This window comes from Somniosus microcephalus, chromosome 19 (assembly GCF_052327205.1).
Source record: "Somniosus microcephalus isolate GS21.2 chromosome 19, FLI_Smic_1.0, whole genome shotgun sequence".
NCBI classification, from domain to species: domain Eukaryota; kingdom Metazoa; phylum Chordata; class Chondrichthyes; order Squaliformes; family Somniosidae; genus Somniosus; species Somniosus microcephalus.
This window is the reverse complement of record NC_141005.1, coordinates 61406145-61427448: the sequence shown is the minus strand read 5'-3', so window position 1 is coordinate 61427448 and position 21304 is coordinate 61406145. Positions and strand designations below refer to the sequence as shown.

Below are 21304 nucleotides of genomic sequence, written 5' to 3'. Positions count from 1 at the left end.
ATGGGAAAGAGCAAGGGAGTAAGACTGATTGGATAACTCTACCCGAGGCACGATGGGCCGAATGGCCTCCTTCTGTGCTGTGTCATTCTATGATTCTACAGAACATCAACAAGGATTCGGGATTCAGTCGGTATAGCAATAATCCATGCAGCTGAGATTCAGGGGAGGGGGGAAGGAACCACCATTTGCTCCGCAGTGCGAAGTTTGATGTGCCTCAATAATTCCGAGACTCGAAGGTAGCAGAACAAAACAAGGCTTTTATTAACTTAGAACGAAACACGTAAGCGAGAGAGATGTCGTCCTTCTGGAGACTGTGGCTAGACTGAAGCTAGCTTACAAACGGGGCCAGGTATGGGCAGAGCCCTACACACAGCACATTCCAGTATACAATACAGCACATTCCAGTACACAATACAATGAGGTCTGGGGGAAGGGAAATGACACTGAAACGGATCTCAGTCACAGGCAGTGATGAATGGAAATATTTCATCACAAAGTTCGAAAGCATTTCATTGCCCTTTAACTAAGGACCAACTCACTCGGAACATTTCCAGAGTTTGATGTCGTGTTTCAGCGGGAGATGTGTAACTGAGTGGAGCCAGGACGCGTGTCGCGGCTGAAAGCGGTTCAGAGCCGGGACTCGGGGTGTGTGTGTGCGCGCAAAGCAACCCGTTCTGCGTAGGAGATGCCAGGAAAAGACACGGACTTTTATTTTAAATACTCGTAACAGCACGTTTAGTTACAGTCCTCTGTGCTGGTTAAAACTTTTTTAAATGGTGAAAACGTTTTAACTTAAAAAAACAGAAGTACAGGTCTTTTATAATCATCTAGTAATCAGTGGCTGACAAAAGCTCTTCACATTTCGACTGCATGTGCTATGCAGTGCCGTCAAAATCAAAATCAGCACACTGTCCATGAAACCGGCCAGGCTGTTCCCGGGAGGTGGCAACAGCTGGCTGAACGCTACAATAAGGCACTGCCGGTCGCCTCTTCTGCAGACACGCTGAAACAACGCACGCGTGTAGGAGAGGCGCTTGGAGAGGGGCGGGTTTGACACGCTGCACAGCACAGTGCGAGAGGAGCTGCCAACTGGACTGACTTCTTAGACGCCGATTTAATGGTTTTCAACAACTTGACATCAGCGTGGCTCCGTTGAAACCCTCCGACATTTCTCTCGGGATTCCACCCTTGAAATTCCGCGCTCGAAATTCCTTCTCGATCTCCAGAAAGGACTTGTTTTTAGTTTCGGGTAAGATGCTGTACACGAACAGCGCCACCAGGAGGCACTCGAACAGGAAGATGAGGAAACAAAATTGCTGCAGTCCTTCCTGCCGAGCAAACCCACACAGCACTGAGCGCATGTAAAACAAAACTTCACATATTAAAGAACAACAGAGGGGAGGGGGCAGAGAGCTCCGCACACCTATTCCGCCGCACTCCCCCCAACCCACCTATTGGGAGTGCAGTGGTTTAGGTGTGGGAAGTGCAGTGGAAAAGTTTCAATGGATAAAAACCTTGATGGGCTTACCAAGTCTGTCTGAAGGTACTTACCACAATAACGGGGAATATTATACCGATAAAGAAGAAGCTAATCCAATTCACGGAGCTGCCGACCATGTAGGCAGCGGGGCGTGTGGACTGTGTGAACAGCTCTCCCGTCACCGTGGTGGTCACACCCCCTGGGTGAAATATAAAACACAACGCATTGAAAACATTCAGCAGCAAATGGGTTACGTAAGGAAACTGGACTGCTTGAGGCAACTGGTATCAATCCATTGGATAAGCTCTGATTGGATAAGGAGCGTCAGGAAATGAAAGTGTGAGTTTGTGACACCACCTTAGACAGCTTGTTGCCATTTACAAGTGAGAATGTCCAGCCTGTGTAAGATTGAGACTCGATAATGCATGCTTTATAATCTATTTGTGCTACAGGGGTGCCGACTTGCGAACACCCAACACAGGCACTATGTACAAGAATATATGAGTTTGGACTGACAACTACCCACACTGCTGAGTTACTGATCTCAGGTGTGTCACTGTGAGGAGGCACCGACCACAGACCAGGTGAATTATTTTAAAGGAAGGAGAAACATAGTCCAGGACAGAGCTTTGACAGGACAGGACTTCCGCCCACCCCTCCAAATCCGCTCCAACCCTGACCCATTTCCCCGGGTCAGGGCACCTTGGTGGGCAGACAGCCGGGAGCCCATCAGTGCGGTCTGACAAGAGAACTATAAATGTGGTCATTACCTCCTCTGACTTATATTCTACTGTATTGGGTATGTATCCTATTGGCTTTGTTGATTGTTAAACATGTCCAACCAACGAGTCTACTGAGACTTGTAGGTCTCTTTCAGCTTCATCCTTAGCTATCTCAGCACCATTCACGGAGTACACATGTCATCTTACTAAGTGCAATATTTGTCTGTATTAAATTTTATCTGCCATTATTTTGCCCACTTACATATCTTGTCCAACTCATTCTGTAATTTCTGAGCTGCCTCTTTCAATTCCAATGCCTCTCCTAGTTTGGTGTTATCTGCATATTTGACTATTTTGCATCGAGTTTCTGATTCCAAGCCATTTGTGTAAATTAGAAACAGTAGTGGTCACAGTACTGAGACATCCCACTCAGTACTTCCCCTACTCCCACATAACTCTCCTAATGAATACTCGCTGTTTCCTACCCATCGACCAGTTTCTTATCCATTCCCAGGGTTTACCCTGAATCCCTACAACTTTGAGTTTAATACCCTTTTGTGTTGAACTTTATCAAAAGTCCTTTAAGAATTAACGTAATCCATGCCATAGGGATTACTGCAGTCCACTTAGGTTGTCACTTCCTCAAAAAAGTCGAGGAGATTGGTCAGGCAGGATCTTCCCCTTCTGAATCCATGTTGACTGCTGTTTACTAGATTGTTAATGTATAGATGGTCCTCAAATGTACTCCTGATAATCAATTCCATTATTTTACATAGAATGGAAGTAAGAGTCTGTAGTAGCGTGTCTGTTTTGTAAAGCTTTTTGAATATGTGCACCACATTAGCCGCCTTCCAATCTTCTGGTAGCTCCCCAGTGTCCAATGACTCGCTCATAATGATGATCAGTGCTTCATAAATCTCCTCCCTAGTCTCTTTCAGCACTCCGGGATAAATACAATTGACCCCGGGGAGTTTATTTGTTTGGAGCCTGATTGGCCTCTCTGACTATATTTATAATAGTCATCGGTTTTACTTGGGATATCTTTGTTTGGAGAGGGCATGTTGCTCAAGTCTTCCTTTGTGAATACTGGGAGGAAATAGTCATTCAAAAGAGTTAGTATTTTGTGCTCATCCCTAGTTTCGGGTCAGTTTTCATCTTTTATGATTTTCACCTCTTTTCTGATTGTCCTCTTGTTGTGACACTGAAAGATTTTTTGACTGTTATGCTTAACTGCAGGTCTGTCTTTAATCACCTTTTTAACATGTTTCTGCATTCTCTTAAACGCTGGAACTCCCTCCCTAACCGCACTATGGGAGTAACTTCCCCACGCAGACTGCAGCAGTTCAAGGCGGCGGCTCACCACCACCTTCTCAAGGGTAATTAGGGATGGGCAATAAATGCGACGCCCACATCCCAGGAACGAATAAAAAAAATTACACTCAGTTCCCTCATCTATTTCACTGATGTCGATTGTAAATAGCTGAGGTCCAAGCATTGATCCTTGCGGCATTCCACTAGCCAACCCGAAATTGTCCCATTTATTCCTGCTCTCTGTTTTCTGTCCATTATGATTTCAATCCATGCTAATATATTACACCTAATCCCATGAATGCCTTCTGAAAATCCAAATCCACTGGTTCCCCCTTATCCACCCTGCTAGTTACACACTCAAAAAAAAACAGATTTGTCAAACATGATTTTCCTTTCATAAAACCGTGTTGACTCTGCCTGATCATATTGTGATTTTTCCAAGTGCCCTGTTACCATGTCCTTAATAATAGATTTTAGCATTTCCTTATTACTGATGTCAGGCTATCTGGCCTATAGTTCCCCATTTTCTCATTCCTTTCTTGAACAGTGGGGTTACATTTGCTACCTTCCAATCCATGGGGACCGTTCTAGATCTAGGGAATTCTGGAAGATCAAAACCAATGCATCCACTATCTCTGCAGCCAACTCTTTTAAAACCCTGGGATATAGACCATCAGGTCTAGGGGATTTGTCAGCTTTTAGTCCCATTAATTTTTCTCTACTGATATTAATTATTTTAATTTCTTCACTCTCATTAGACCCTTGGTTCCCCAAAATTTCCAGTATGTTCTTTTTGTGTCCTCCACTGTGAAGACAGACAAAATATTTGTTTAATGTCTCTGCCATTTCCTTATTCCCCATTATAACTTCTCCTGTCTTTGCCTCTAAGGGACCCACATTTACTTTCACTAATCTCTTCCTTTTTGCATACTTGTAAAAGTTCTTACAATCTGTTTTTATATTTCTTGCTAGTTTATTCTCATTCTATTTTCTCCCTCTATCTATTTCTTAGTCATCCGTTGCTGATTTTTAAAACCCTCCCAATCCTCCGGCTCACTACTCTTTTTGACAACGTCGTAAGCTTCTTCTTTTAATCTAATACTTTTCTAGTTAGCCATGGCTGTACCACTTTTCCAGTGGAGTTTTTATTCCTTAAGGGAATGTACATTCGTTGAGAATTATGAATTATTTCTTTAAATGTTTGCCATTGCATATCTACCGTCACATCTTTCAATCTAATTTCCCAATCTACCTCAGCCAACTCACCCCTCATACCTCCGTAATTGGCTTTGTTTAAATTTAAGACATTAGTTTCAGACTTAACCCTATCACTCTCAAACTTAATATGAAATTCTCTCATATTATGATCACTTTCCCGAGAGGATCCTTTACTATAAGATTACTAATTAACCCTGTCTCATTACACAATACTAGATCTAAAATAGCCTGGTCCTGTGTTGATTCCTTGACATATTGTTTTAGACAATAGGGGGATGGGGGAGTTAGGGGGGTCAGAAGGGAAATACTGATGAGGTAGCAGCAGAAGAACAGCTACAGGATGAAGGACCCCATTGATTTGTATCTTCTGAGTAGTGCATACATTACTTAGCAGACGCTCTTTAAAGCTCTCTGCATGGAATGATGGAGAAAATACAATAGTGCTTCACCAACATCTGTCCAGATATAGAAGAGGTTTTCAGGAACCTAGAGATCACCATGGAGCAAATGGCAACTCCATGATATTCTGTGGGGGAGCCTCAAAGGATAGAGGGCCCAAGTGCTGATGCAGTTCTGTCACCAACACTGTCTGCAGCTATTGAAAGCTTGAGCTCCAACTTATAGAAGGCTATTACTTCTGATGTACAGAGGCTAGGGGATCAGCTTGAGAACACATTGCCAGCAGGCTTCATGCTCTTTAGTGCCAGCCAATGGTCTGTCCACACACAGATCCCTGGTCATATGCAAAGGAAAGCCAACTGCTGGGGTTTGGCAGAAGGAGGGACCAATAAGGATTTCACTTCTCAGGCTGGGGCCCATCCTCCTCAAAGGAGTGTAAAAGAGTCAGGCAAGGGACAGTGGTAGTCAACCCATGCAGATGCCAAGGTTTTTCCACAGTAGTGGTAAGGCTATCTCATGACCCAAGGGCAAGTCACAGGGTTTCCATTGAGGAGCCGTAGTTTGCCATCACATTTGCTTCTTCCACTGAGGTAGCACTTAGAAATGAACAGGGGATTAGCAAGTGGACAACACATACCTTACACTTTCACTAAAGACAACCACCAGGGAAGCAACATTGATACAAAGGTGGATGTACAGGAATCCATTGATTGTGCCTTCCTCGGACTGACTGATGATTTGTTGGCTGGAAGAAACCTATGGCTGTTGGTGCTGGGACAGACATGTAGGGATGGTGGTAAATGCAGGGAGATTCGTCAGAATATGTTGTTATGGGTGAAATGGAGTACAGAGAGCCCCACAGGACTGTTCTTTGTAGGGTCTTAAAGGCGGCTTAGAGTCATAGAGTTATACAGCACAGAAAGAGGCCCTTCGGCCCATCGTGTCTGTGCCGTCCATCAATCCCTGTCCAGTCTAATCCCATTTTCCAGCATTTGGTCCATAGCCTTGTATGCAATGGCATTTCAAGTGCTCATCCAAATGCTTCTTGAATGTTATGAGGGTTCCTGCCTCTACCACCCTTTCAGGCAGTGAGTTCCAGATTCCAACCACCCTCTGGGTGAAAAAGTTCCTCCTCAAATCCCCTCTAAACCTCCTGCCCCTTACCTTGAATCTATGCCCCCTTGTTATTGACCCCCTTACTAAGGGGAAAAGTTCCTCTTTATCTACCCTATCTATACCCCTCATCATTTTGTACACCTCTATCAGGTCCCCCCTCAGCCTTCTTTGCTCCAAGGAAAACAACCCCAGCCTGTTTAGTCTTTCTTCATAGCTGAGGCGCTCCATCCCAGGTAACATCCTGGTGAATCTTCTCTGAATCGTCCGCCAGCCTCGGTCACTTCTCTTTCCTCCAGATCCATTGGCATGCCCGGTGGAATGCCTATGCTGAGCACTATGCTTGCAGCTCCGTAGAGAAAATGGTGGCAGCAGGAAGGTAGCTGTGGGAGGTGTGCACCAATTAGGAATGCATAATTGAAGGAAAACAGCAGCGAGCAGCAGGAAAAATAAATGTGTTAGTAATATAAAGAACAATTCTATTTGTCAAGTCAAAAAGAGCCGTCAGACTGCAAGTGGGCGATTTTAGCCTAACCCGCCCATTGGCAAACTCACGGGATCGGGTGCAATGCTGGTTTTACACCCCATCCAGTTTTGCACTTGGCTGAAGTCAGGATGGAGTCGGGGTGTAAAAATCGATGTTCCACCCGATCCAGTGGGTTTCTGGCCAGGCGAGTTGTTAAAATTACCTCCAAGTCTCACAGATATGGCAACTTAGCTTTAAATGGTGGAGTTGTTCAATGAACAGGTTCCAGTGCCCATTATAGACAGGTGCTCAGTGAGCCAAGAGCTGCATGGGGAATCCGGAGTGGGACCAATTTACATTCAATTCAATAATTCCTGATGCTGCTTCTAACCCTAAACTTCTGCTCCTGCAGGATTGGGAGTTCAGCGCCGAGTGCATTACCCTGCTGACTGTGGGTCATGGGCTCTGCTGCTTGAGGAGCCCTTACCTTTCTGGAACCGCTTGGCCTGAAAATGCGGCGTGGGCCATTTGAAGTGCGGTTTAAAAAAATGTTTTCACCGTACCTTAAATTAAAACAAATTTTAGAGATGTCCCTGTGTCTCCGAATACATCACTGCAACAACCGAACACAACATCCAACAGACTGCAGAGTTACCTGCGGGACAGTGCTCCTTCTGGGTGCCAGATATGGAGAGTGAATTGATTCAGAATATGAGTTTGTCGATCCAGCAGCCTTGGAGCAAAAGGAAGGTGTCATCAGGACTGCTGGAGCTGTGTTTGTGAACACTTATTAATCTGCGGGTTATTATAAATATACCCACCTGGTCCCAGCCCGAAGCTCAGAATAAAAGCAAACAAACAGCTCATGGTGATGTAGGGCACCCAGAAATAGGAAGCCTGCAAACATAAAAGCCAAAGGACAGCAGGTTACAGAATGTGTCACTGGGGAGTCACTGCATTTCCACACATTTAAGGGTAAGTATATATGGGCATTAATTTTTGAGCTCACCAATTTATGGACGTGCTACTGGAGGACAATGGCCCTTTGTAAGAGCAGAGGAAAAAGAGCAAAAAATGAAAAAGAGCAAAAAATATAATGGGAGCAATGCAGCAATAATGCGCACAGTACAGGAAATGTCTGATCATGTTGTAGAGGGCCGGGCAACGTGACCTTTACAGTTGCTGTTATTTGCTCGATGAATACTGGATGTAACTCAACCCTGGAGAGCAACAGTCAAGGAATAAGCTCATCGATGACAGTGAAGCAACCTGAAATCAAACCCTGCACAATATTTTATCATCATTCATTACATCTCACAATTGAAGAGGAATTTTTATTTTTCCCCACAAGATGTCAGAGTACAGATTGCAAGTTAAGTAAATGCGCTTTATACAGTGTCCTTCGCGAATGATCGTTTAGAATGTGGTGATTTCAGCTGTGAAAAGACTGAAATTGTATTGCTAAATTATGACAAGTGATATAATTACCTTTATAAAAAATGGCAAGATCGTTATCCACCTTAAAGTTTCTAAAGTGTGAAAGATAATGGCCTAGAAATTGGGTTGTGGGTTCGCCAGGGCTGTAGCGCCAGAAATTTTGCGCCAGCGTTAATGCGGCAGCGCCCGACGAAAATTCGGTTGCGCCGGGCCCAGACGGCGGCGGGCGCTAAAGGAGGGTTTTAACGCCTCAAAACGGGCGTTCAATTGGGTTTTCCGGCGCTAATCCCCCGCTGTGGCACCCGATGCGGTGTGGCAGGCTGGGGAACTGCAGGCCTCCTCCTTCTGTTAAGGAGGAGCTGCCTGCAGCCGACAACTGACCGGCGGATTCCCCCGACATCTGAGCCCGGCACCTCGGGGAAGTGCCGGACTCGCAGCACACACACATCAGGGCCGCGGGGGGGGTGATGCAGGAGTCCGGGAAGGGAGGTGCGGGCAGGCGGCCGCCGGGAACGCGGCCGGCCGCCGCTCCACCTTTATGCGCCGGCGCAAAGGCGTGTAAGAACCCTTTCCACAATCGTTGGTTGCGCCTGCCATGGGCGAGGCGGGCGCAACTGAATTTGGGCTTGGGGCCGGGTTACCACGGCAACCGGGACGCTGCGCACACCGATGACGTCATCGGTGCCAGCGCAGCGCTACCGGCTAACGCCGATGGTAAGGCCCAAGTCAATTTCAGAAACGGCTATAATTCCAGCGCAATGCCCTCCAGCGCCGCTAATTGGGCGCTAACCCCACTCAATTTCTAGGCCAATTTCTTTATTAGGCAAAGATCAGTATTGTTTTTAATTGATAAGGCAGTATACCTGCTGCTGGAGGCTATTTATTGTCAGTGTTTCCTCTCCCTACTCTCCTTAATTCCGTGTTTTCCCCACCTCCATTGTAACTGGTATAGCAGCCAATGTGTGACATTTTACCACGAGAGAGACAGAGAGAAAAAAAACAAAGTGGCCGCTGTCCAAATATTTTTTCTCACCACTTTGAGATAACACACAGGGGCCTAGAAATTGGACATTGACAAAACCCTGCCTGTGCCTCGGGTTTACGGCCTCTGAAAATAGCCGCAGCACTACTGGGCAAAAATTCGTGCTGGGGGGCTACAGATTTTTAGCCCAACACTAACTTACAGTGACCTGGAAGTATATCGCCGATCCTTCATCGTCGCTGGGTCAAAATCCTGGAACTCCCTCCCTAACAGCACTGTGGGAGTACCTTCACCATCACGGACTGCAGTGGTTCAAGAAGGCAGCTCACCACCACCTTCTCAAGGGCAGTTAGGGATGGGGCAATAAATGCTGGCCTTGCCAGCGACGCCCACATCCCATAAATGAATAAAAAAACTAAAACAACCTCCTGGTGGAATTAGTGCGGGCATCCGACCATAAGTTCTCATCCAGGAGCGGCGTTGCAGCTTCTTACAGCCTCTGGGAGCGAGGCTGTGGAGCTCGCAATGAATTGTGGGCAATTAAAGGGGCTACGAATTAAACGGGCAATGTGTTCAGAACTAATAATTAAAATCAAGTGAAAATATGCATTTATCAGCCCTAACTGCCTTTCAAAAAAAAAATTAACATTAAAAAGTCCCAAATAGGAGTCCACAGCACTTAAAGCAGAATTCCCTTCCAAACCTAAAAAAATGGGAAAAGTGCTTCAGCACTAACACAAATGACTCAGCAAGCCAGGGAAGGAGCACCCAGAGTCCCGCACGCAGCACTCCAGCTTTGTGCAGGGGGTCAATACTGCTGTCCTCTACCCACAGGGGCCAGGAGGCCCTACAGAAAGAATGATGTGGGACCACATCACCGAGGCCATCACTGCCAGCAGTGTCGCCCCCCACCACCTGGCTCCAGTGCCCAAAGAAGCTTCATGACCTCAGACTGCTGGTCAAGGTCAAGGGACTAGGGACAGGGTCACTGGCAAGGCTTGGAAGCTAAACAGAGCCAGGCCTGGTTAGTACCTGGAGGGGTGACCATCAGGGAAGACCAGGTGCAGAAGGTCACGGAAGGAGCCCCGAGGAGGGGCGGTTGGTGAGAAGGTCACGGAAGGAGGAGCGGCTGGTGAGCAGGCCCGGGCGTTGGGCTGAAGATTGTCGGACAGGAGGAATGGTGGAAATGGAATGGCGGCACGCAGCGGCTTTGCTTCTCCCAGTTATGGGAGCTTGCAAGATCACATTTCGTTGTTCATGTACTTGTGCAATGACAATAAAGTTGAATTATTATTATTATTATTATGAATGCATCTTCAAAAGCCAAGGACATAACTTAAATTAGATTGAAAGTGGACATCAATGTAGTCACTCTTTCATTGTGCGCACGCAGTTAATCAGAATACTGGTCGATAACGTTCAATCAGCTGGGAGTATTTCTCTGCTCCCATTATGCACATTCTCTGATGCCCATGCACCATGTTTCCATTCTCCTCTCCCATTCTCCACAGGAAGTGAATTACCTGCATCATCAATCTACCTGTTGAAAAGAATTTAAAGGGTCTGGTAGCAGATGCCATTGTACAAGTTGTTTGGTTTAAACGTGATGCCAAGAAGAGGGAGAGGAAAGTGAAGAAGAAACACAGTCACTCGATTTTACACTCCCAGCTCCTCAAGATCAACCAGCAAGGCCATCTGCAGTGTCCCCTACTGAAAGTCAGCAGCCTTCCACCAGCCATGCTGCAGCCACTGGGATAGCACTGCATGACATCACTAGGATAGGCAAAGGCACACACAAGACAGTCACTAAGGGAATGCACAAGGGTGATGAGTTGTTTCCTTGATGTCATATTGGATGGACAGATATATAAAGTTGAATTGGAAAGTTTGCTTTGTGGTGGCTTTTAATTCAGCATTGTGGCCAAGAGGACGCTAGGATGGTCAGTAACAGAGGGAAGGCAAGGTGTGGGGCTAATGTTGAAAGAAGAATTGGGGTTGTGTTCACTGGGACCATAGGCGGATGATTCCATCCCGGATATCCCGGCCAGAAAGGGGCTGTCTGGGTTGTATCCTTCCTTTGGCTTCCTCCTCTTCCCTCTGCGAGTGGATGCTGTAAACCTGAACTGACAGCATACAATGCTGGAAAAACTCAGCAGGTCAGGCAGCATCTCGACCAGAGACGTGAATCCTGTTTCTCTCTCCACTGATATTGCCTGACCTGCTGAATAGTTGCAGCTATTTCTGTCTTCTCAAAGGCCTTCCTTTACCACCCGAGGCCTTGCAAGCATCCAGCAGCACTCCCTACACACACAAAACATTTTTAACATGTATTGCAGCAAGCCACTACTTCAATAAAATTTAAAAAACCCCAGTCCAAAAGCTTAAATGCAAACTTACCTGAAAGATGTGTGTGTCCCTTTAAGAGGTGCTGACAGCACCTCTGTCAATCTGTTTGCATGCTGGGTTTATCTGGCGTGCTAAGGACCCAGCGCTGAACTCAACGCTAGGGTCGAAGTTCACCGTGGTGATGTTAAGTCGGCATGCCATCACCACAGTGCCATTTTTCTTTTCCGGGCACTGCTAATTACCGGCAGCACTACTGGGACCATGAAAATGGAGGACGCCGCGGGACCTGCCACTAGCTGCTGCCGCTTTCTTCACATTGCGCCACACTAACGGGCAGCAATAAGCTAGGGAATTTTTCCCCTAGGGTAAATTTTATGAATGCGACTCATTATCTGAATCGATAGACAGTCATGGGTAGGGGGCAGGAATAAGCACAAATTCTAGTCATGCACCCCCCACCATGGCAGAAGTCTGCAGAATAGGAAGAGGCCAAGGCAAGTTTGGAAAATTATTTTTTTATACGGAATCCTTGTGTGCAGGAGTGCTTCCCCGGGGCCCTGCAAGGAAGCTTTGGGCCTTCTCTGCCTTCTCCCACTGTCATAAAAGCTAGTGTAACTTTTTAAATAAATAAAACTGTTATGTCTGACATTGGTGATAGGTACTCGATTGCCTTGGCCTGAGCACATGGAGTTTGATAGTGCTGTTATCGTTGTATTGTGTCTGACATTGGATATAGGTATTCGATTGCTTTTGCCTGGGAGAATGTGTTTGGATCAGCCATTAAAAGCAACATGAACTGAGCTCTGCATACGGCCTCTGGATTATCTTTGCAAATGCAACACTTGGCGACGAGGATGGCTGAAATCTCTCTTCCACCATCTCCTCCCTTCCTCGCACTACCCGGTGAGCCCCCAATCCCATGGGTTCGCTGGTTACAGTCCTTTGAAACCTACCTCACCGCTCTCGGACTAGAAAATGTGAGTAAAGCACGGAAAAAGGCACTGTTATCCCATTGCTTGGGAGCGGAGGGCCAGCGTGTTCTTGGGACATTAGGCACAGCAGACTCAATTCAAACATATGATGTGGCTGTGGCTCTGTTAAGCACACACTTCTCTGCCCCACAAAGTGCCCTCCTGTGGCGAGTCATTTTTCGACAGCATCACCAACTTCCCGGCGAGTCTGTGCATCAATACGTGGCGGATTTGAGGGGGTTAGCTAGCTCGTGCAAGTTCGGTGCACTACAAGACGAGATGGTGCGTGACCAACTAATAGAGCACACCAACAACGTGAGAGTGCATGAAAGACTGTTACTCGAGTCCGACGATCTGTTGTTATCACAGGCAGTTAACATTGCTTTTCAAGTGGAGTCTGCAGCCGAATGTGCAGCGAAACTAGCACACACGCCCAGTGACGGCGCCCTCGGCCCCGACAGCCCTGACACGGTAATGCTCACGCGATGGCAACAATGCGCGCTACCGCGGCAACAGTGTGGAAACTGGATCTCGTTCACATGCTACCAGAGCACAGAATTGCCCCGCGCGTGGCCAAGCCTGTCGCAATTGTGGAAAACAAAATCACTTTGCCAATGTCTGCCGCTCTGCCCCGGTTGCTACAAATGAACACTCTCAGTCCTCAAGCACTATAATTCACAACGTGAGCTCTGGGCCAGTAGTGGCTTTCAAGTCATGCACAATTAACCTGAATGATGTGTGCATCCCTCTGTTGTTGGATACCGGCGCCAGCGTCTCACTGCTGAATGTGGACACATTCAAGCGTTTTTTCAGCTCTCTGCCACTCTCTGCGCCCTCCACTGCCCTTTGCGGGTATGGTAATGCGAAAATTGGACTAGTGGGCTCAGTCAACCTCACTGTACGCTATGGAACAAAAGTTTTGCCAGATTTTTGTTTTCATGTGGCACGCCAAGGAGCTAACCTGATGGGACTGGATCTTTTCACTGACCTGGGTTTTTCTCTCTTGGACACCAGCGGGTCTGCGATTCTGCACGTCGCCTCACCCGTGGTGCCAAACATGGCCAGCACTCTTCGAGGGTCTGGGCTGCCTGACTGCCTTCACCCACCAGCCCATGGTTGACTCCACCATTACCCCTGTCATTCAGCCACTACGCTGCATCCCGCTTGCTCTCCGTGACGGGGTCACAGCTGAACTAAAGCAGCTACTGGAAGCTGGCATCATCGAACCAGTTGATGCCTCCCCATGGGTCTCCAACCTGGTGGTCGCAACGAAAAAGTCAGGTAGTCTACGCATCTGTATCGATCTTCGAGCAGTGAATAAGGCTGTAATCCCTGACAAATATCCACTGCCCACGTCAGAGGAACTCACAGCGCAGTTCTATGGTTCCATCCTGTTCTCGAAACTGGACCTTCGACAGGGCTATCTCCAGGTTCCCCTCCACCCCAGCAGCAGGGACCTCACTGCTTTTGTGACACATGCTGGCGTCTTTCGGTACACCAGGATGCCATTTGGACTTAGCTCTGCACCCAGCTGCTTCCAAAAGGTGATGTCCTCTGTGTTCGCGGGCATTCCTGGGGTGGCCATCTACCTGGATGACATCGTCGTGCATGGGCCCTCGACCTCCACTCACGACGTACGCCTTCACAGAGTTTTCACAGCTCTAGCAAAACACAAGCTCACACTGAATGGCGAAAAGTGTGTCTTTGCTGTTTTAGAGATCGAATTTGTGGGGTTTCGGTTGTTGGCTGATGGTATACCCCCACTCCAGGCAAACGTGGATGCCATTCACAGCATCCCAGAACCCAGCTCTGCAGCACAGGTTGCCTCCTTCCTTGGCATGACTGGGTACTACCTGAAGTTTTTGCCCCAGTACTCAGCCACCACAGCCCCACTGCGCCAGCTCCTGCGAAAGGATGAGCCCTGGGTGTGGTCACAAGCCTGTAAGGAAGCTGTTCGCCTCCTCAAATCGCAGCTCACGTCGCCTCCAGTGTTGGCTCACTTTGATGTCGCCAGCCCCACCCTCGTCACCTGCGATGCGTCCGCTGCAGCTGTGGGGGCAGTGTTATCGCAGATACAAAATGGAGTGGAGAAACCAATCGCCTTTGCCTCCCGAGCCCTTAGCCCCACTGAACAGAAGTACTCAGTAGGTGAGCGTGAGGCGCTGACGTGCATCTGGGCATGTGAGCAGTGGTACCTGTACACGTATGGCCGTGCCTTCACCCTGCGAACCGATCACCAGGCTCTCACTGCCCTGCTGTCGACATCCGGCACGGGCCACAGACCACTGCGTCTACACCGCTGGTCTGACCACCTCCGCCAATACAATTTCAGTCTCCAGTTCACACCAGGACGTGACAATGTTGTTGCAGATCTGCTCTCCCGCACTGTCTCTGCCCCAGCCCCACTCGTCGGGTCTGAACATGTGGAACAGGATATCGTCCAGATGCTGCACACGCCTCTCCAAACCACAGTCTCTCTCTAGGAGCTCAAAGAGGCCTCTGAACAGGATCCAGCCCTCTCCCAGCTGTGCACCTTCATCAGAGATGGCTGGCCTCACAAGGTGCCTGAGGAACTGTCTGCCTACTCCAGAGTTAAAGAGGAGCTCTCCTGCTGGAATGACTCCTGTGTTGCACATGGGCTCTGCACTGTGGTCCCAAGTGCCCTTCGTGCACGTGTTTTATCTATGGCACACGAGGGCCACTTGGGCATAGTGAAGCTCAAACAACGATGCCGAGACCTAGTGTGGTGGCCGGGTATCGACAGGGAAATCGAGGCCCTGGTCAAGGACTGTGCAGCCTGCCTTGTAAGTGGCAAGACTGGCAACCAAGCTCCTCCACCCCTGCAACCTCTTGCCTGGCCCTCTCAGCCTTGGGAGCACCTGCAGTTGGACGTCTGCGGGGAGATCCATGGTGTCCCCCACCATCAACGGTTCCTAGTGGTGACCTATGACCTGCACTCAAAATGGCCAGAGGTCACTGCCGTGGGCTCCGTCACCTATCGGGTCATCATCAATATCCTTGAATCCCTCTTCTCCCGCTGGGGGCATCCAAAGGCCATCACCACAGACAATGGGCCCCAAATGGTCTCTTCGGAACTCTCCTCTTACCTTGAGAGCAAGGGCATCCATCACATACGTACTACCACCCCGAGTCAAATGGGGGGGGTGGAGCGTTTTAACCAGACACTGAAAAATGGCCTCAGAGCACACCTATCCCAGGGGTGTGCGTTTGACAAGGCCCTCCTGCACACACTGCTGCATTACAGAGCCTCCCAGCATTCCACTACAGGGGTCTCACCTGCATCCCTCATGCTAGGCCATGAGCTCATGCTGCCCCTTGGCAGGCTCCGCCCCTCGCTAGCTCAGAGCCCTGCTCCACGGGCTCAAGCCACAGTCGCTAGACAGCAGGAGAAGATGAAACTCCGCTTCGAACAGTCGAAGAGGGCCAAGGCGCCCAACATCTCAGTCTCCGATTGGGTCAGAGTCTGCAGGCCTCACCGAAACAATAAGATGGCCTCATTCTGGTCCTCCCCTCTCCAAATCAGCCGCCAACTTGGACCAGCCACTTTCTGCCTCACTGACGGCTCTCGGTGGCATGCCAGCCGCCTTCGGACGGTGCCAGCACCCCCTGATGCGGGATTATATGGATCTAATCCCCAAGCCGTACCCCCAGAGTGGCGGGATGCACATGTGGCTCAGCCAGCCAACCCTCAAGCAGATATTGTGCCTCAGCCTGCTCCTCACCAGTCCCCACCTCGGCCTGCTCTTCATCAGTCCGCACCTTGGCCTGTTCGTACACATTCTCGCCCTGGCCGCCTACAGGACTTTGTCGCTACATTTCATGTTTGAAATTCTGTGAGGGGGGAGGAAATGTTATATCTGACATTGGTGATAGGTACTCGATTGACTTGGCCTGAGCACATGGAGTTTGATAGTGCTATTATCGTTGTATTGTGTCTGACATTGGATATAGGTATTCGATTGCTTTTGCCTGGGAGAGTGTGTTTGGATCAGCCATTAAAAGCAACATGAACTGAGCTCTGCAAACGGCCTCTGGATTATCTTTGCAAACGCAACAAAAACTCATCAGCACTCCACCCTCACCCACACCCCCTGCCCCCCCCCCATAGTCACGGTTGTGAAGCACCTTGGGACACTTTACTACATTAAAGATGCTATATAAATGCAAGTCGTTATTGTGTGGGCAAATGCAGCAGCCAGTTTGCACACAAGGCGGCCCCACAAACAGCAAAGTAAATGAGCAGTTATTTTGTTTCGGTGGTCTTGGTTGAGGGATAAAGGTTGGCCAGAACACCAGGAGAACTCTCCTGCTCTTCTGTGAATATTGCAATGGGATCTTTCTCGTCCACCTGAACAGGCAGACAGGGCGTCAGTTTAACGGCTCATCTGAAATCACTATTTCCAGCTGCTTATGCCATTGCACCAGGGGTTCCACCGATCTCCCGCCAAAGTTATGGCAGGGAATGGAAAACTCCGGCGGAAATTCAGAGCCGACTTCTTTGAAGAAAACGCGAAATAAATACACCTGGAACTGTGGCTCTCAGAAACCATCAGCTTGTCTTAAAACGCTTCTGCCATAAATTGATGTGTAACCCACAGTGGAAGAGTATCAGATTGATTGGCTCTTAAAGCCTCCAGTCCCAACTTCCAAATTAGCTGATTGGTTGATGTTCTGCCTTATAATTGCAGGTGTTATGTTTTGTTGCCACCAGTAGGTGGAAGTAGATGGTAATGGCCAGTAGGGTCACTCAACAGGAACAGGAAGTAGTATAGTGATAAGCAAACAAAGAGGTCACATCAGCATGAAGTGTGCTGCAAGTTAATCTGCTGTAATCTTATATTGTTACGCCTTCGAAAGCATTGCCTGTGAGTTGAATGGTTTCATTACATATTCACGTTTAGATGTTAGTTATATCTCACATATGTAACAAGGTGCATTTCTTTCTTTTTTCTTTCTCAGTTTTACTCCAACCCAATACAACTGATTTGTATTGTTTCATTGACCTCATGCAAGTGTGGCATCATTAAACACCGGAGCTTGGACGCTACATCCTGACTCCCATGTCGTTATTGAAAGGAGTTTGGCTGGCTGTCTAACTGCGTACAGACACATACACGTAGGGAGGACGGTACAGTAAAAAGGCACGTCATCAGCTGGCACAACAAGCAACATTCGCAGTGCAGCACGGTGCAGCCATGGACGGCAAGAGCTACCAAGACGAGCAGAGATCTGTGACCAGCTCAAGAAGTACACGCTCATCTAGATCATCAACAGCCAGTGTAGCAGCAGCTAGAGCCTGGGCTCGCGTGACCTTTGCTAAAAAGGAACTGGCTGTGAAGAAAGAGAAGGTTGCTACATTGGACGCCATGCTGGAGGCACTACACATTGAGAAAGAAGCAGCTGCCGCTACTGCTGAGGCAGAGATATGGGAAGCGGCACTAGAAGCAGAGGTGGGAGAGCACCGCAGCATTGCTCGTCCTGCATCACCTCAAAGCACTGAGAGGCGGACAAGCGACTATGTCCAGGAGCAGGCTAGGATACGCACAGACATCTCCTCCTTCCCAAACTTTGAACCATTGCACGAGAACACGGAATCGCCATCACCAGCCCAACATGAGGTCACTCAGGTGAATCATTCACGCTACACTGATGACGACCCCTTCCTTGTTATTGATGACTGGTCACACGAAGGAGAGTTTGCAGCGCTCCCGAAGAAACCTGCGCCTCAATCCGCCGCTCCCAACCACTTGGAAGGTACTCATGCCAAAATTCCACACATCAAAAAAGAACCCTTTTCAAAGGCTAGAACAGGTCACCCAGCATGGCAGTCTCCCATCCAATCGCAGCCCTTCCGATGCGATCATACTCTGGCAACCCATGCACAAACCCCTAATATGACAGGGATTGCCCAATATTTGGCACGTAGAGAACTTGTAATCACAGGTCTCACAAAATTTGACGACAAGCCAGAGAGTTTTAGAGCATGGTAGTCATCCTTCCTTAATGCCACTGGCGGCTTGAGCCTGAGTGCTAGTGAGGAGTTGGATTTATTGTCATCATGGCTGGGCAAAGAATCGTCAGAACATGCCCGTAGGATCCGGTTTGTGTACACAAATGACCCAAGCACAGCCCTTAGAATGGTCTGGGCAAGACTCAGGGAGTGTTACTGTGCTCCTGAGGTGATAGAGAAAGCCCTCTTCAGTAAGCTGGAAAACTTTCCTAAAATCGGTAACAGAGACTACCTTAAGCTTAGAGAACTCGGAGACCTTTTAATGGAGTTACTGGCAGCCAAAACAGACGGATACTTACCTGGGCTCTCCTATTTAGATACTGCTCGCGGCATCAACCCAATAGTGGAGAAGTTGCCCCACCCTCTCCAAGAAAAATGGATCAACGTAGGCTCAAAATTCAAAGAAGACAACCACATGTGGTTTCCCCCATTTTCCTTCTTTGTGAACTTTATCTGCAGAGAGGCCAGAATTAGAAATGATCCAAGCTTTGCCCTGTCCAGCTACTGTAGTGGACCCTCAAAGTATGAGAAGCCCATGTCAAAGTACGTAGGCACAAGAATGCCTATATCTGTGCATAAGACGGATGTCACTGCAAAGACCGACATCAGCATAGATGCAGCAAAGAATGAAGACGATCCCGGAAAACACTGCCCCGTCCATCATAAGCCTCATCCGCTCGCAAAATGTAGAGGCTTCAGAAACAAGACCATAGATGAACGCAGAGCCTACCTCAAAGATAATAATGGGATATGTTTTAGGTGTTGCGCCTCCGTTTCCCACACTGCAAGAGACTGTAGGATAGCGTTGAGATGCAGGGAGTGTGAGAGTGACCGCCACAGCACAGCTATGCACCCAGGTCCTACCCCCACAATGGAAAAGCCAACCATCAAAGACTCTGAGCCCGGAGACGAGAGAAAGGGAACCCTTACCACTGCACCAACGGTGAGCTCCATATGCACTGAGGTGTGTGGCCAAGGCCTCACAGGACGATCGTGTTCCAAAATATGCCTTGTAAGAGTCTACCCACAAGGACAGCGCGACCACTCAGTTAACATGTACGCAATACTCGATGACCAAAGTAACCGGTCACTCGCACGGTCAGACTTTTTTGACATATTTGGCGTCGAGAGTAGCCCAGCCCCTTACTCACTGAGAACCTGTGCCGGACTCTTGGAGATGGCAGGAAGGAAAGCAGATGGGTTCTGTGCCGAGGCAGTGAGTGAAGGGGTGAGCATAGACTTACCGCCACTGATAGAGTGCAGTGAAATCATGAACAACCGATCGGAGATACCAATGCCTGAGACAGCACTTCACCATGCCCACCTAAAGCCCATAGCATCACGCATCCCAGCATTGGATCCAAAGGCCCAGATTCTCCTCCTGCTCGGGAGAGATGTGGTGAGGGTGCATAAGGTGAGAGAGCAAGTTAACGGACCACACGATGCCCCCTTTGCCCAAAGACTCGACTTAGGCTGGGTGCTCGTGGGAGAAGTGTGCCTAGGCCAAGCTCACAAGCCCAACGTAAGCACCTTTAAGACCAACGTGCTAGAAAGCAGACGACCCTCTTTCCTCACTCCCTGCCCAAGTCACATCCACCTGAAAGAGAGAGCGAGCTACGGCGGGGAGCAACAAGGTGATTTCTCTCACACAGCATGGGGGTGCTCGGCTGACACCAGAGCTGTCGACAAACTGGGGCACACCGTGTTTGAAAAGACAAAAGATGACAACAAAGGTGCTCTCTCCTTCGAAGACGAAGCTTTCATGAATATTATGGAGAAAGAATTTCACAAAGATGAGGCGAACAGCTGGGTTGCGTCTCTCCCCTTCAAGGTACCCCGGCTTACATAGAAACATAGAAACATAGAAGATAGGAGCAGGAGTAGGCCATTCGGCCCTTCGAGCCTGCTCCGCCATTCAACGAGATCATGGCTGATCATCCAAACCCTAGCACCCGGTCCCTACACCGACAGCCATCCCACCCAAACCCTATCCCCGTAACCCCACGTATTTAATCCCCCCTAACACTAAGGGCCAATTTTGATCATGGCCAATCAACCTAACCCGCACATCTTTGGACTTCTTCTGCCTAACAATCGTGATCAGGCACTGTCACTGCGGCGCATATTAGATAGAAAGCCCGAAATGAAGGAACAGTTCATTGCCTTCATGGAAAAGGTTTTCGAGAGTAACCATGCTGAATTAGCACCTCCACTCAAAGAAGGAGAAGACTGCTGGTATCTCCCGATTTTTGGAGTTTATCACCCCCAGAAGCCTAGTCAAATAAGAGTAGTTTTCGACTCCAGCGCTCAGCACTGTGGCATCTCACTCAACAACGTTCTGCTCACGGGTCCAGACCTAAACAACACCCTCCTTGGCATGCTGATTCGCTTTAGGAAAGAGCTCGTAGCAGTAACCGCAGACACCCAACAGATGTTCTATTGCTTTGTGGTGAGAGAGGACCATAGGAACTATCTGAGGTTCTTCTGGTATCGCGACAACAACATGTCAAAGGACATCACTGAATACAGGATGCGGGTCCACGTTTTTGGTAACAGCCCCTCCCCTGCAGTCTCCATCTATGGGCTCAGAAGTGCAGCCAAAGAGGGAGAACACGAGCATGGAACAGACACAAGACAGTTTGTGAAGAGACATTTTTATGTTGATGACTGCCTCATATCCTTACCTTCAGAAGCAGAAGCCATCAACCTGCTGAAGCGAACTCAAGCTTCATTAGCACAGTCCAACCTGAGGCTGCACAAAATTGCCTCAAACAGTGTAGCAGTGATGAAGGCCTTCCCAGCTGAGGATCTCGCCAAGGGCATTAAAG

General features: G+C 48.5%; 1 protein-coding gene across 1 annotated transcript in view; it reads right to left on the bottom strand.

The window, feature by feature from the left end:
• Window positions 1-240: 240 nt before the first annotated feature.
• The window catches only part of slc2a11b (solute carrier family 2 member 11b), a 77747-nt gene continuing 56683 nt past the window's right edge, over window positions 241-21304 (bottom strand). The window contains exons 9-11 of the mRNA XM_085961883.1: window positions 7531-7606; window positions 1552-1679; window positions 241-1328 (exon numbers count right to left, since the gene is read on the bottom strand). Of these exons, the coding sequence (XP_085818009.1) occupies window positions 1125-1328; window positions 1552-1679; window positions 7531-7606 (408 nt within the window). The 3' untranslated portion in view covers window positions 241-1124. The remainder of the gene's footprint in view (window positions 1329-1551; window positions 1680-7530; window positions 7607-21304) is intronic.